Source organism: Cataglyphis hispanica, chromosome 4, assembly GCF_021464435.1.
Source record: "Cataglyphis hispanica isolate Lineage 1 chromosome 4, ULB_Chis1_1.0, whole genome shotgun sequence".
Lineage (NCBI taxonomy): Eukaryota > Metazoa > Arthropoda > Insecta > Hymenoptera > Formicidae > Cataglyphis > Cataglyphis hispanica.
The window spans coordinates 12,311,940-12,328,724 of NC_065957.1; the positions used below are offsets into that span (position 1 = coordinate 12,311,940).

At 32.3% G+C, this 16,785-nt stretch overlaps 2 protein-coding genes and 1 long non-coding RNA gene across 7 annotated transcripts in view; 2 read left to right on the forward strand and 1 right to left on the reverse strand.

Moving 5' to 3' along the window:
- Positions 1-16,785, reverse strand: part of LOC126848736 (uncharacterized) — a 91,696-nt gene that overhangs the window by 25,092 nt on the left and 49,819 nt on the right. The gene's annotated exons all lie outside the window — the stretch shown is intronic.
- On the forward strand, positions 88-11,837 carry LOC126848730 (ionotropic receptor 25a). Of its 4 annotated transcripts, none has more exons than XM_050589845.1 (18): positions 88-153; positions 2,189-2,254; positions 4,066-4,216; positions 4,643-4,795; positions 5,072-5,275; positions 6,085-6,251; positions 6,395-6,586; positions 6,867-7,037; positions 7,202-7,399; positions 7,819-8,040; positions 8,523-8,622; positions 8,958-9,135; positions 9,376-9,559; positions 9,738-9,859; positions 9,953-10,100; positions 10,255-10,424; positions 10,754-10,875; positions 11,143-11,837. In XM_050589845.1, exons 2-18 carry the CDS (start codon positions 2,249-2,251, stop codon positions 11,430-11,432), a joined length of 2,778 nt encoding a protein of 925 aa, XP_050445802.1. In that variant the 5' UTR covers positions 88-153; positions 2,189-2,248; the 3' UTR covers positions 11,433-11,837. The 4 variants fall into 4 exon arrangements, with proteins under 4 accessions (XP_050445802.1, XP_050445799.1, XP_050445800.1 ...); XM_050589843.1 differs by lacking the exon at positions 88-153 and adding an exon at positions 3,850-3,953 and having other exon boundaries at positions 2,216-2,277; XM_050589842.1 differs by lacking the exon at positions 88-153 and having other exon boundaries at positions 2,045-2,254.
- Positions 12,310-16,642, forward strand: LOC126848731 (uncharacterized). The gene is made up of 4 exons (XM_050589846.1): positions 12,310-12,649; positions 13,140-13,684; positions 14,030-14,754; positions 15,053-16,642. The coding sequence occupies exons 1-4, from the start codon at positions 12,635-12,637 to the stop codon at positions 16,165-16,167; spliced, it is 2,400 nt and encodes a 799-aa protein (XP_050445803.1). The 5' UTR covers positions 12,310-12,634; the 3' UTR covers positions 16,168-16,642.

Sequence of the window (16,785 nt, forward strand, 5' to 3'; positions counted from 1 at the left end):
CACGCATTTTTTTTACAGCTGACGCGTGATCTCGCTTTCCGTTCGAATGTTCGATCCGCATTTGGGGCTTCAAGTTGGAGCTTGGAGCCAGTCACGGCAATTGTGCTCCGTTCTCCGTGTTTCGTGACTAGTGGCGCAAATTATCTCTTACTTGTTATTTATCAGCAGTTGCATCATTCGTCGCTTTATCTTTATCTTTTACATATCGTCTTGCATTATTTCCATCGTATTTTATACATTTAGTGTCTCGCATCTAATTAATGCGCTCTTTTATATAGCATTTATAACGCTGCCAATGCACTTATCTCGCGCCTATCTTTTACAATTAAAAAATACTTATCCCAAATAACTATTCATCGTAAGATAAAAGATTCGAATTTATTTATTATTTTGTTAATATCGAGAGTAGTAGTAGTATACATATATATATATATATATATATATGTTTGTAGGCATTTGCTCGTAACATCAAATACACAAGTTTTTTTCTCTTACTCTTTGTATTTTTCTTTCTTTCGATCAATTGATATCGTCTATATTATTTATTGTTAGCATATCAGTGGAGAATTTTAACAATATTGTGTCAACATTTGCACACAAAAATTTATTCAAATATATAATTTTACAACTAAAAGCTAACAAGAGTACATAATTTTATTATTTGAAACGCACGTTTATATAATTAAATTAATATTACAATATCGATAGAATAAATTCACAAAATATAAGTGTAGAAAAATAGAATTCTTTAAATAGAATGATCAAATGTATGAATGAGATTCGAAGCAAGTTCATTCATATCTATACATGTATACACATATATGTATATACATGTTCAAGCGATATAACGCTGTCACGGCGATGCGGCAACATATTGCAACATATTTATTTACGTTGCACTGATATTTATATATACACAGTATAATATCATATATGTTTCATATAATATTTAAAAAACTGAAACAAAATATTTAAGAACTTTCACAAGAAATGCTCACGATAAAAGTCAAATTTGAATAAAAAATTAAAAAAATTACATTATAATTATATACAAACTTATAAATTTTATTTTTCAAATGTAAAAATATTTTGCAGTTTACTTTACAATTAGTTTATGCAATATAATATTATTTTATAACATATATTTGCACGAATGCGCCTATTTACTTGATTGGACATTGGCGACATCTAACGAGAAGGAAATCACAAAGATAGTTTTCGAACATTTCCATTTGCAGATAAATATACATATATATATATATATTTCGCTTTTATTTTATATCGATATACAAATAGTTGTATAAATTGAATAAATTTAGTCCAAGTTTTCAAATATTGTAGCATATTTTACGATAATCTGTTTTTACAATATATATTTGTTTATCGAGGTTTAATTTTAAATTAAAATCTATTATATACGAGCAAATGCCTACAAACATATACATATATGATACACTACTCGATATTAACAAAATAATATACATATATATACACATAATGCATTTTCAGACAGCATACAATATTTATAAAATATGTATAAAATATTATTTAAATATTTCATAAATATTTATCAGAATATTTTATAAATATTTTTGTAATCTTATAATTAGATTTGACAAATCTATCATAATATCTAATCATAAAGATTTTTATAAATATCATAAAAACATTTATAAAAATATATAGAAAAATATTTTCAAAATATTACTATAAATATTTATTTACTTAAATATTATATAAAATATTTAGTCTGTATTTCAATAATATATTGAATAAAGTTTTTATGATTTTTTTCTTAATACAAAATATGTATAAAATATTTATAGAATATTTCAAAAAATAAATAGTAAAAAAATATTTATGTTAATTATGATATTTATCATAAATATTATTTAGATTTATTGTTTATTGCATATTTGCATTTCTGCTTCAATACATATATACATTTTTTATCGGAATATTTTAAATGTTAAGATGCAATGTTTATATGTAATATATAGTATGCCTTAATATTATACATATAATATATCATTTAATACGCGTGTATCTATTAACTATTATGCGCGCGCGCGCGCATACGAAAAAAGTGAAGTACATTAATACATATGTATAAAAGTGTATCACAATTTTAACGTGATATTATTTCTATTTTTTAGTTGAAATGATTATAAATTTTATATGTGTTAAGCTAAAGGACACAGGGGAGAGAAATATACTTAAGTACAGGAATGGCTCAATACATGGATTTATGCACGTATGCAGGATTCCTATATATGTGTATGTGTATATGTACCCGATGTGAATTTAACTTTACGTGTTAAGGCATTTTCGTCATCGTGTATACATAATAATAGTATAATAGTATTTTTCATTTTGTGACGTTATTTACATGTCAATTATTATCATTCATTTTATTCAGTAATATATTTATACATCATTTATCTGTCAATCATGAACAAATATTTGTATATAATACACTACTAATTTACAATATATGGACAACAATATTGCGTAATAAATGCAGCGTTTTATTTATATTAACATAGACGAGAGAGAGAGAGAGAGAGAGAGAGAGAGAGAGAGAGAGTCGTCTAAACTATTGTATTTAAAATGAAATCTACTTTTCCGTGCTAAAAATGTAATTGATAAGGAGATTTGATCAGCCATCATGTCGCAATATCTTGTTGAAAACGTCGCCACAATTTTGAAACAATCTAAAAATAACGTGAGAACTATCGAAGCATTTCATTCCTGCACCTGTCATGGTTTACCGTCCGCCGTGCCTAAACATCTGCGATGCCAATCTCGATTTTGATTTAAGAGACATTATTCTTTATTCCCTGTGACCGCGCATCAATGAGTCGCTGTCTTTTCAAGCGTGGAAAGCTAGTAATCAGCCCCGAAGAATATACGATCTCGAATATTTTATTTTGACGAGGAATTTACTGCGAATATTGATATATACACACATATATGTGTGTACATTTTTGATGATAATTTATTATTAACAAATTTTGATGATTTTTTATTTCTTTCCAACATGTGACTCATGCTGCAGAAATTCTTACAGAAAGTGTATATTTTTTGTGTGTATCAATTTCTAGGATACTTGTGTAACGTGGCTTATTATCGATTAAATGGTTGGAGTTGTCAACGGTGGAGCGATTTACGATTATACCTGTAGTAAACGCAGTATGTGACATATGTATCGTATAGTGAATCAATAATATGCGTATCGATCATTTTGTCCTAGTAGTATTACAAAAGCTTAATATCATTATTTCATTATTTATTAAGAGTTATAGGCTTCACGAATACTTAATAACTAACAAGTATATATAACGTGCGCGCATTGTGGCTTGGTAATATAATAGGTAATATAATAAATGATTTTTTTTTTCTCTTTTGTCGTAATAAAATACGTCGTTACGTAATAATTAGAGCTTGGAGGAGTCGAGTCGACGATATAATTACAATTAGTAATGTCTCGATGCTGTTGTCACTTTTATCGCTATTATTGTTGGTCTTTTTGTTGCTATTGATATATTTTATCAATAACATTTTTGTTCTATTGCTTTGAAATAATATGAAACTGTTTATAATTTTGCAAAATATATTGGAGGAAAATGGTGCGCGCGCACATATTAAATTGTTAGATAAAAATAATCTATAATTTTTTAAGCGCGGTATAAAAATAATCTATAATAATCCAAACAAAGTAACATAGTATTGTAAGATTTATAAAAGATTCATATCATTGGACAAATTATTATACAAATGATAGTCTTGTAAATGTGCCGTTTCCATTTTCCGATGATCCCGGCATAAACAGGTTGAATTGTTATATAGCATAGATACCTACGCGTGGACTTTACGAACCGCACAATAAATCGATGGCCGCCCGATGGACGATGGTCATAGCGAGCAGGCAAAAGAAATTCATGATTCGATAGGTGCCAATATATAATATTCATAAGCAATTATTGTGTCTCCGGCGCGGCATCGGCGCAGGCGTGACCATTCGTAGCTTCATCGCGCCATGCCATCCATATCATACTGTTCTAGCACCTGCTGCCCGAAACAAGACGAAAGTGTTGTTCGTTCATCCGTGCGGCCTTAATCGACTTTGCTATGAGGATGAGAACGTCGCCTATATTGATATTGATTCTTGCTTTCTTTCTGCCATTTGCGCTTTGTCAAACGCCCATGAATTTTCGTAAGTATGGGTTTCTTGTTTTTACTTGCCGAAAAGCTTTTTGTTTAAAATGGTATTTTTTTATCTCCCTTTTTTCTACTTTTCAAATATTAACAACAATTTAATTATAAATATTTGATGATTGAATAATCTTTATGTCTCTTTGTAATAGGTAAGATACGTTTTCAAGATATTTTATGTATTTATTACACGATCTCTTCTTATTCTTAGCTGCGAGCTGCTAAACTAAATATGTAAATATCATACTTGGCATCGGTTACATGTAATATATATTTTTGTTATGCGCAAAATGTCGGCTTTAAAACAGTATAATTTCTAACTTAATATAAATGCAAAAAAGAGGATAATACCTGCGTAGAGTAATGATTTCCGGATCGATTGATGGGATTAGGAACGATAAATATTTCTTTTCTGTTTATTTCCAAGTGGTTGTGATAGAAGAAGCCGATTCATCAATCTTGGGTATATTATACGATGCGATTCCAGAAGCAGAACGAAACTTTGCTTACGATATAATTACCGTTCACATTTCTACTGTTGTAGTAAATCGCGAGAATGTCGACGCGAGTTTCGAGAAAGGTATTTCTTTCTTTGTATTTTATATAAGCTAAAATGTCAAACCAGATTTACTTTTAATGTATCGTACTTTATATACCTAATATCTATATATATATATATATATATATATATATATATATATATAATTACGTGCGCAAGTTACATGTAAATTGCACAAGAGCTGTGTGCTTTTTTTATGTGTTATTTACATTTATCTTTGAAAAGTGAAAACTTTTTTCCCAATAGTACAAATTATACAGCTCGCGCAAAGATATCATTTTTCATTTCTCTCGATAGTATGTGCCGTTTTATATAAAGGAATAAGTATCATATTGGATATGACATGGACTGGCTGGGACAAACTACGAATAGTCGCGGACGAAAGAGGAATAATATACAAACGTGGCGACTGCAGCATTAATCCATATGTTCAAGCGATCGATGATCTTTTAATTATGAAAAATGCAACGGATGTTGGTCTGATCTTTGAAGATGAGAGAGGTGCGTAAAAATAATCCTCCTCTCTGATGTGTTCATATTACAAGTATAGATATACTTTTGCAAACTTTGAATATCTTGCACGCAATTTGTTTTATTATAATCTATATTCATGTACACACTATATGTAGACTATTTCTTTTCATCGATAAATTATCAAAATAAGAAGGAATATGTAGTATACATATATATGTATACAGGGAGTCGATCGCACTACTCGGCCTATGCAGGTAGAACAGGTAAAACTGAAAGGAAAAGTTCTTTGCCATTTTGCGATTTTCGCAATCGAGAATTATCGAGAAATTAATTAAAAAAAAAATGGCCAAAGAGCATTGATGTGTGGTTACTAGAATGCGAGAATTCATCGTTATGTACCGCCGTATAGAGTATGTACTCTATGAGCCGTTGTCGTTGTTTGTAGAGCGCTCCTGCCAAAATTTCCTCGCGCCTAGCGATCGCAAACTTTTCGATTGTCTCTGGGCTATTGTCTTTTCTCGTCGCGCGCTTATACTTACGCGAATTGATCGATCTTTTTTAATTAATTTCTTAATAATTATTACAAAAATTGCAGAATGATAAAGATCTTTCTTATTCAGTTTAATCTGTTCTATTTGCACACGACGAATGATGCGATTGCGATTCCGAACACCCTGTATATACATATACATAATATAATACATGTGTGTGTGTGTGTATAGGTATGTATACAGGTATTGTATTAGAGAAAGTATAATACAGCTTTTGCAAAATATACATAATGTGTCTTTCGATATTATTTAAATAGATATCAGATGTATTATAATGATTTTCAGAGCTAAATCAGAGCCTTTATTATCTTATTGGAAATTCGATAATTAGATTGGTCGTCATCGACGAATTGACTGAAAGAACTGTATCGAAAATACGGAAAATGCGGCCGTCGCCATCTTATTATGTTATTTATGCTAGTACATCGAAAATGGAGGAATTATTTAAAACGGTAAATGGTATATCTAAATATCAATTTTGGTAAAAATAGTTATTAATTTAGTACACACATATGTTGTAAAAAGATAGAAAATATCTCTTCAAGCTTTTGAAATAAAATAATCTATAAGCTTATGTGTGCGAATAATCTTTTAGGCTATCAGTGGAGGGCTCGTTAAAAGAGATGGTATTTGGAATTTAGTATTTACAGATAATAATTATCACGACTTTCGAAACATTACCGGTAATCTTCAACTGAATGTTTCGTTCACCGTTCTTACTATGAGGATTGATATTTGTTGCCGCTTAATGGGCGAAGCATCTTGCAATTGCCCCACGAATTTCAAGGTAACTTTCTCAAGGAGACAATACTTCGAAATTAGTGGTGTCTATTTTTGAAAAATGGTGTAAATCTATGCTATTGAAAAAAATTTACCCATGTTCATGAAAGCCGTCCCCATTAATATAGCATTGTTTGTCAACATCAGAGAGAATCCTTTCTTGTTTTTTTTTTTCTCTTCTTCTTCTTTTTTGCAAAAAGGGAAAAAATTTTTTTTCCTCGATAAATATTTGTTATCTAGAGAGGAGGAAATATGTATATTAAAAAGTCACATGTATTATATACTAGATATTCCCTTATTATTTCAAACGTTTGATCGGCTTAATCGTAAGCTTGATGAGCGATGTGCAAAAGGCGGGCGTAAGTGTGAAACCAAACACAGGTCAGTGCGATAAGTCCATTGATCCTACCTCAGTTTCGAATATTACAGCGGAAACCTTTAACAAGATTTTAATGACGGTGAGTGTTGTCAAAGTCAATTTTTTAACAATCAAAAATCGGCAAGTTTGTCAATTTATTGATCGCAAAATATTTCGGAAAAGGTAGGAAAGGCAAAAAGATCATTTTATATGTATATTTATATTTAAATATTTTTTCTATTTATTTACTCTTCCATGTTCTAGAGATTGGACAGTAATGACACTTTTGAATACTGGTCAGAGAAGGAAATGATTACTTATAAAGCAGAGATCGAGTTACAAACGGTTAGTCGCGGTTCTGTGGATGCGCTCGCGATTTGGACGAGACGTACAAAAATTAAAGAAGCAGACGGGAAGAAAATAGAACCAGCCAGGCGATTCTTCCGGATTGGAACGGCACCGGTAAGAACGGCGCCGCGTTTCACTACGCGTTCGCGTGAACGTTTCGTTACGTATCATTAAACGGATGAGGAATAACATTGGAATAATATCTCCATCAAATAAAGAGTCATAATTTCATCTTTAACACTTTGAAACATCTACAGAACAGACAATGAAATTGTATTGATAAATTGTCGATTCGTTAAATTTAATTAATTTAAATTTATTAGCAAAATAAAGTTAACGACTTTTCAATCGCATTCAATCAATATTTTATTTATATGCTAAATGATCAATATTTTATTTATATGCTATAAATAAATGAGTGTTTTCAAATTGTTTGATTTGGTGTGATGTTTTGTCATCAACTATAACTAATAATATCAAGTCAAACAAATTTTCTAGCAAATTTTGATTTAAATTTGCGCGTGCTTAAATAGGCAGTTCCTTGGTCGGTTATTAAAAGAAATCCAGTGACGGGTCAAGAAATGCGCAACGAAGACGGAAAGGAAATTTGGGAAGGTTACTGTATTGACTTTGTGCAAAAGTTATCTGAAGAGATGCAGTTTGATTATGAACTTGTTATTCCTAAAGATGGAGAATTTGGCAAGAAATTACCCAATGGCGAATGGAGCGGTGTAATAGGCGATTTGGCTAAAGGAGTAAGTTTCATTTTTTAAATGAGATTTGGCTACATTCGATGTCGACAAAGTCGAATATATATTTTTCGTTTAATTTTAACATTTCTTTCGCATTGTCATCTGTAATTGATCACAAGGCCGATAATCGGTTTTAAATAATGTTTTCTTCATTAACATTGTTGCGCGGTGATTATTTTCTTTATTTATATTTTCATTACGTTATCATACATATATGTCGCTACAGAGTACAATACGATATAGACTAATGTTTGTCGCAATGCTATTATACATTTTATTATTTTCGTTATCGGTATGACATTCGTACAAATTTGATTTCACAAAGGAAATTTCACAATGAAAATTAAAATATCTCAATGATATATATTTTTCGCGTCACTGTAGGAGAGGATATATATATATATATATATATATATATATATATATATATAAATGTACGTGTATATATGTATATATTTTTACATTTTGTTAATTAACTTGTATAGGAGACTGATATCGCTGTGGCGGCATTGACAATGACGTCGGAACGGGAAGAGATCATTGATTTTGTCGCGCCGTATTTCGAACAGTCAGGTATACTCATTGGTACGCGCAATTTATATCTTTTTCTCACAATATACATATATGAATATCGTACACGCGCGCGCGCGCGCGCACACACGCACACACACACACACACACACACACACACATATATATTTATGCGTATAAGAAAAATGACATGGCATTTTAACACAGCATATAACAACAATATTCTCTTTTCATTTTCTTTTTTTATCCGACTTTTTCTTTTTTCTCTTGTGTAGTGTGTCCAATCTGAAATGAGTTGCAAGCTTTAGCTCGATTATGTTCACGATCCAATATCGAAGATATTGTATGATATATATTTGAATAATTTATACTAATTTTTATTTTCAAAGTAATGAGGAAGCCAGTTCGTAAAACATCCTTATTCAAGTTTATGACGGTACTGAGACTCGAAGTCTGGCTTAGCATCGTGGGAGCTTTAACTTTAACTGGTATTATGATTTGGATACTGGATAAATATTCGCCATATAGTGCGAGAAACAACAAACGACTCTATCCCTATCCTTGTCGGTACGCACACACACACACACACATCTCGAATTTACAGTAGTAATATGTCATTGCATTATCAGTTTTTGTCACAATCAGTTTATTGCAAATACGATATCAATAATTATTTCGTGCATTTATTTCTTAGTTTATCTCTTGTTGTATTGTGCTAGCAATTTGATTTTGATTTTTTTTTTTTTGAGAAATTTTCTCATTACTTTGGCATGTTATAATCAATAGACTAACAACTGTGCTTTTCAGAGAATTTACGTTGAAAGAAAGCTTTTGGTTCGCATTGACATCTTTTACACCACAAGGTGGTGGCGAAGCTCCAAAGGCCTTATCAAGCAGGACACTGGTTGCAGCCTATTGGTTATTCGTTGTACTGATGCTCGCGACTTTTACTGCAAATTTGGCTGCTTTTCTTACTGTAGAAAGAATGCAGGTACCTATATATTTATCTCTACTTTTTAATTACAAAAGTTATATTCATTCAAGGTTACCTTGTTGTTTTACTTAATTTTGACGAGTACAAACAACATTGTCACACTAATGCGTCATGTGCCGATTGCAAAATATGCCATTTATTGTGCTATAATATTTGCATGTATTTTATTATATAGTCGCCTGTACAATCGTTGGAACAATTGGCGAGACAATCACGCATAAATTATACCGTTTTGGCCAATTCTAGTGCCCATCAATATTTTATAAATATGAAAAATGCCGAGGATAAGCTTTATACGTATGTACAAATATTTCTTTTATCAATTTGCATGCTCTTAAGATTATCAGTAACATTACGCACACACATTTAATATCATTTACTTGTGTGTAGAGTGTGGAAAGAAATTACGCTAAATAGTACCAGCGATCAGGTAGAATATCGTGTCTGGGATTATCCAATAAAAGAACAATATGGTCACATTCTGCAAGCCATCACTCAAGTCGGTCCTGTAAAGACAACCGAGGAAGGTTTCAAGAAGGTAGAAGAAAAAGAAAAGCAAAAAGATGAAAAAGAAGGACGGAAGAAGAGGAAAAGGAGAGAATTTTCTATATAAATTTTCTCGTTTTTCCTTTAATCCTGAATCCTGAGCGAATCCTGACTTGATGCGAATATAACAATCTATACTTTTTTAGGTGATAGAGAGTGAAAATGCAGAGTTTGCTTTTATTCATGATTCGTCCGAGATAAAATACGAAGTGACGAAGAATTGTAATCTGACGGAAGTGGGTGAGGTATTCGCCGAGCAACCGTACGCCATTGCCGTGCAGCAGGGCAGTCATTTGCAAGAAGAAATAAGTAGAAAGTATGTGATTGATTCTTTCCATTTCTATCAATCGCACTTGCATCCTTTTTTTATTTCTAAATTATCCTAGTTCATTATTAGCAATATGATTATTGTTGCTGTTGAAATTGGACAATTGTAAAATAGCGACATCAAAAACATTTTTGCGTGTATTCTTGCTATCTATAATAACTGACAGAGAAAATGAATTTGTCGTCTTATTTAATTTTGAGAAGAAATAAAAGTCGTATAAATGTACAATAATATCGTCTTCATCATAACGCGATTTTATCGTACGAGACAGAGATACATGTGACAAATATTGTATGTAAAAATAATATCCTTTGTAGGATTCTCGATTTACAGAAAGACAGATATTTTGAGATGTTGGCGGCCAAGTATTGGAATCAGACATTGAAAACCCAATGTCCGAATTCCGACGAGAATGAGGGAATTACGTTAGAAAGTTTGGGTTAGTAATCTTCCATTTCCTTATTAACCTTATTAAAAATAATTTATTATAAAAATTTCACACACACACACACACATTTATGTATTATATGTATAATACAATATACATAACGTATTATAAAACAAAAATGGATGAGATGAAAATGAAGAAAAGTTATTATTCGAGACAATTGTAACAATATTCGATTTTGATTAGACATCATTTCAACTGTCGCTTATATCTTTTTTATAGTTGATGCGCATTTTATATTCAATTCTTTCTATGCAGGAGGTGTATTCATTGCGACTTTGTTTGGTCTCGCTTTAGCGATGATTACTTTGGCTGGCGAGGTGCTTTATTATCGCAAACGCAATAATTCTCAGAAAGGACAACAACAAAATGATAAAAAAATGATTAAAAAAAATACTGAAAATGACAAGATTATCATGCAGAAAATCGCATCAAAGCTTCAAATGAAAGCAGCACCGACCGACGCAGTTTTCGGCAAACAACCAAGTCACACGCCGCGTGTTTCTCACATTTCTGTTTACCCACGCAATTTTCCTTTTAAAGAATAAGCCACGCTTTTCGACAATAATTTGTCGTATTACAAAGTATTGTAAATCTATTTATTTCGCGAATCAGTCATTCTCTCTCAGAGACATTTTTCTCTTTTAAATAAAACCAATTAACAATAATAAATTGGAATTTATCACAATGATTAAGTAATACTCAAAACTTTTAATTTATCAAGAAATTATCATTATTATATATTTATATAATTTTGCTTTATAAAGAGATACGTACAATACGTTTTTTTTCTTAAATTTATGCATTATCACAAGCGTGTCAATACATCACATAAACGTATATATTGTAGATATATTTTTCGACAAACTATTACGCCACAGCGAAAATACACTATATGACGCGCGGTCATTGATCCTCGAGTACTTTCACATTGTATAGCTTTGCTTTTCTCAAGCGCCTAAATAAAACAATATCATCTTTGATATTCTCTTACTCCATTACTTATCTGTGTTAAAATATCGCGTGTGTCACATTTGTGTGACACACCTGTGTACAAGAATACAATCACCGCTGATGTGCACTGTAAATTTGCAATTTGTTAATTTCTTTCGCATGTGTAATTAATTATTAGTTGGTTTCTTTAAATAAATAATTAATTAAATGAAAATAGTTACAAAAGTACTGTGTTGGCAACGCATGTTGCGGAAAGTGTGAACTGTAATATAATTTCTTCACATTACATGGCGCGTTTAATGTATTTTTAGAAATTATTATACAGTGTAAAATGTGCCTCTTAAAGAAAACGATTGCGTTTGGACCGTGTAAAAAAATCTTTCTTTTTTCATTAGAAATTTTTCTTATTTGTCTTATCAATGTAATATTGTACATGCCTTATAATCTTATTATTTTCACTGGTTTTCTCATCGAATTGTAACTCGGCGGCACGATCGCTCGCCGAGTCGAATTATGTAAGCAAAAGCAAAAGTAGTTTAGGTAATCGGTTGTTTCGATCACTCTGATTGGACCGCGTCACGGTTGATGATTCTTTGAATTTTTCTGACAAAAGAATAGAGATTTATGGTTTGGTAGGGAATATTTATCGTTTGACCACAAGACTCAATATATAAAGCATTTTACACGAAAGCGCGATCACATTCGATGAGAAAGTGATGCTGATTGTGGATATTCTAACAAAATTACAAGTTTACTCGCGCAAACCTCGATCAGGATAAACCGATGATCTTCGAAAATGACTTGTTGCAAGGTCAGTGAAGTGAAATTTAATGACGTTTAGGCTTAGAAATTGTATAGTTAATTAAATGTCGTATTCAAAATACGTTCCGTGTATTGACATTTCTTCGCATGCATGTATGTACATACATTGTTATATATTGTATACATAGTGTAGCAAAATAAAAAAGAAAAAAAATTATTGAGTACAAGTGGAAATTGAGTTTTGCATTACATTTACAATCGATGTTTGTTTGAGTTATCATCCGAAACAATGTGTGTGAACAAGAGAATGAAAGTTTACTTCAATTAAAATAAATTAATATAATATATATATATATATATATATATATATATATATATATATATATATATATATATTTGCATAACGGCAACAAGTGCACGAGAACACATACTGTATACGCATGCATTTTATGCGTTCATAGTTGTATAAAATCTCTTAGATAACAAAAATTTGTTTTTTTAAACTATCATCAAATAAATGTTTTCTAATATCTTTGCAGATATATCTAATCATATTAGCTCTAATCACATGTCACGTGAATGCAAATTACGAGTACGAGCGCTTGAAGAGTTTGAGCCATGTGATTGATGTGCCACAAGTACCTAGCCAGCATAACATTTACGAGAGTGTTTCTTCTGAAATATTGCCTCATTATTATAATTCTTACGAATCGAGTGATGATCGATATAGAGATCGTTCCACAAGTTCCGTTCTATCTGAGCGTTCTCCCATTAGCGTAAAGAAAAAATTGGTTGAAAACAAAAATTTAAAAAAAATGAAAATTCCGTCTTTAATGATCAATAAGGATTATACTGCAAAGTACAAGCAATTGCTTCCAAATTCGGAAATTGCTCATTGTCAAGAGATTAACGTAAAATTGATCGGGAAAGAGGATAAGATACGAAAAGACTTTATGACTTGCTACAAATGCGAGGATCCTAAAACTAGATCCACATACGAACGCTGTTTACATAATAATCCTCCGGAAGAGAGCGCATCCGCCAATACGGAGCGATTTATCCCCGTCAGCTCCAGATATCGAAGGTAGAGATACTAATCGCACATATAATCTTTTTTATGTAGAACGCATATTAAAGCTTGACATTTACATCTTTTTATCATATATACGATAGAAAGTTACAATATGTACAAAAGGAGAGAAAGAGTATAATTTACTAATTTTTTTTTTTTTTTCAAAAATATGTTACTTAAAAAAAAGAAGTATATAAAGCAATTTAACAAAGATTATCAAAAAAATACTGATTTTATTATCAAAATAAGCAATTTTTATGAATCGCTCCACTTGTGTAGTATGTATAGGTAATTGTATAGTTAGTTGGGAAAGTATGGCTCAATATGGCTTTAATAGTTTTTAATTAATAATCGTAGGTCCAACATGGAAAATGAGAAAATTAGTTACGGGAAGACAAATCCTTATCGGTTCAGCGACGAATATTTTACCGACGCTATGTATGATGTACCGGCCGCATACGAAAGCAGGGGAGAGAGATGCGACAAGGTTGTGAAAAATTCCATGATATGCATGATTTGCCAAGATGCTAAGACCAATGGAAAGTATGAACAATGCTCGTATGTAAAGCAGCCGCAAGAGAAAGCGTTCGCCTATATCAAATCTGGCATCTTCGAAAAGCCTGAAGAGCGAAGAAATAATAACGCTGAAAATAATCGATCAAATTCTTATCCCCTTGAATCCTCTGAAGGATCCAATCTTGAGAAAAAAGATTGGAATCCGATTGCCATAAAAGAGTCTCGCGAATATTCCTATCCTAACGAGGATCATACTGAGAGAATTTCAATAATAAATCAGCAAGACAAAGTACAGGATGCATCTTCGACAGCTTGTAAACAGGTGCAAAGAGATTCCAAAACCTGCACTGTATGCAAAGATCCCAAGATTGGTGGTATTTATGAGAAATGCATTTACAACTATCAGCCCAGCGATAAACTATATAAATACAGTAAATCAAAAAGCTTCGGATATCCAGATAAGATTTCTACCGATTCTACTCGTGATTTAAATGAAACTCAAACGTCGGAAAAATCCAAGAGGTTTGATTATCCGCAAAGTTCCGATTCTACGCACGATTATTTGGGTAAGACTATCTTATGTTGTAATCCTTAATTATTAAAATGTTGTTAATCTCATGGGGTAACATGTCAAATTTAATTAAATGTTCCCGCGTAAGATTGGCTATGTCAAGAATCGTGATTTGCGAAGACGTGACAAGAGAGTAGTCACAGTCCGGTATAAATTTACATTATTCAACTTATCATTTAGCATATCTACATTTTCTACTTCAATACTTTACACGTTTAACTTTTCAAAGAGCATATCAATTGTGCGTGTTTTATGATACATTTTATTTAAATCACTATAATTTCATTATGCAGATAAATCCAAACATTCTATTTATCCATGGAGATCCGAGAAAGCCATTGAATCTGAACAAGTCGCTAGTGATCTTGACAGCACATCGCGCGATTCACCCAACTACAGCAGTGATTACTCCAGTTCCAAGGGATCGAGTAATTACCAGCCGTTAGTTACGGGTGAAGATACCGAATTTTACGAGGATCAAGCTACACCATCTTTGAAATCCGTCTCGGCGCATTATTCTGAAAATATCGATGCGGATCATTGTAAAAAGTTTCAGAAAGACTCAATGACATGTACAGTTTGCAAGAATCCGAAAACAGGCAACGATTTCGAACAATGTTCGTACTCGTATCAACCGAGCGATAAGGTCTTCTCTTACAGTAAATCCAGCTCATTTGGCAATTCACGGGAGAATGATAAATATCAGCAAATTCCGCACGAGGATAAACAGGCGTCGGACAGTTCCGAGATTGCAAAAGACTCCTACAATGTCCCGATCGGAGAAGAAGGCTACGAAGCTTCACGAACGACGGATGAAGCAAAGGATGATTCCAAGGATGCCGTGGAAGGAAAAAAGGAAGGAGTGGATGCCGGATACTTGGACACAGCAAAGAAGAAGGCGGAGATTGAAGAGTTTATGCAGAATTTTCGGAAGAAAGATCGATCAAAATGTAGAAAGATTATGCGTGATAAAATGACCTGCTATCGGTGCGTTGATGAGGAAAATGTTCAAAAGGAGGAATGCGTGTTTGTCACCGGGCAAGAACCCGATCAGCTAGCATTTCGCGAGATAAAAGAATTTCAAATCGATCCTGCATCGCACGCTCGCGTCCATGAAAGATCAAGCTCGACGAAAACGAGAGAGCGCATAACGGATCCTTTAGAGCCCAGTGCATCCGCTAGTAGAAATTCGTATGTCAAATTAGAGAAACCAGACAACGATTATCCCGACGAAATGCAACACACGGCAGAGGAAACTAAAGAGGCTGAACCGTACGATTACACGTCGGAAACAAGATCCAGATACGACAAGGTACTTGGATTGACTCTTCCGGCATATATGTTTGCTACTTCGGAGCACGAGGTAGCGTTTGACGAGGTTGTAGCTTCCAGTCACGATCAGCGCTAATTTAGATATTGCTTTCGACATTCTTATCCTTACGTATCCAGCTATACTTGTTATCGTCGAGCTGGAAATTCTTTTCGCTATCGTCTTATTAAGAATGTTGCAAATATTAGAAAATAATTAAAATCTTTGTGTTTTAGTTTTTACAGTTTGTCCAGTTTATATTTGAAATCATATGCATACTCTCTCTCTCTCTCTCTCTCTCTCTCTCTCTCTCTCTCTCTCTTTCTTGCAACATAATTCGATATACATATGTTGCATCTCGCTGATGCCACGAAAATCTTTGATGCATATCATAGCTCGCTGACAGAGATATTGCGAAGGTGTTATAGGATTCCTAGTTGATTATTCCGCAACTATTTCTATACATTGAGAATCTATCATTATGAACGGTTAATCATTTTAAAATACACAAAATAATTTCGAAGCTTGTTGAGTTTTTCAAGCTCTAATACAAAATATATAATATAGCACAGTACATATATATTTTTAATTAAATACACAAAGAATATTCGCATAATCCGTAATTGCACTTGATGAAAACGCACCAAAATGCACAATAAAAAATCATAGGGAATAATATATGTATACGCATGAAAGTCTCCAAAAAACGGCAATCCC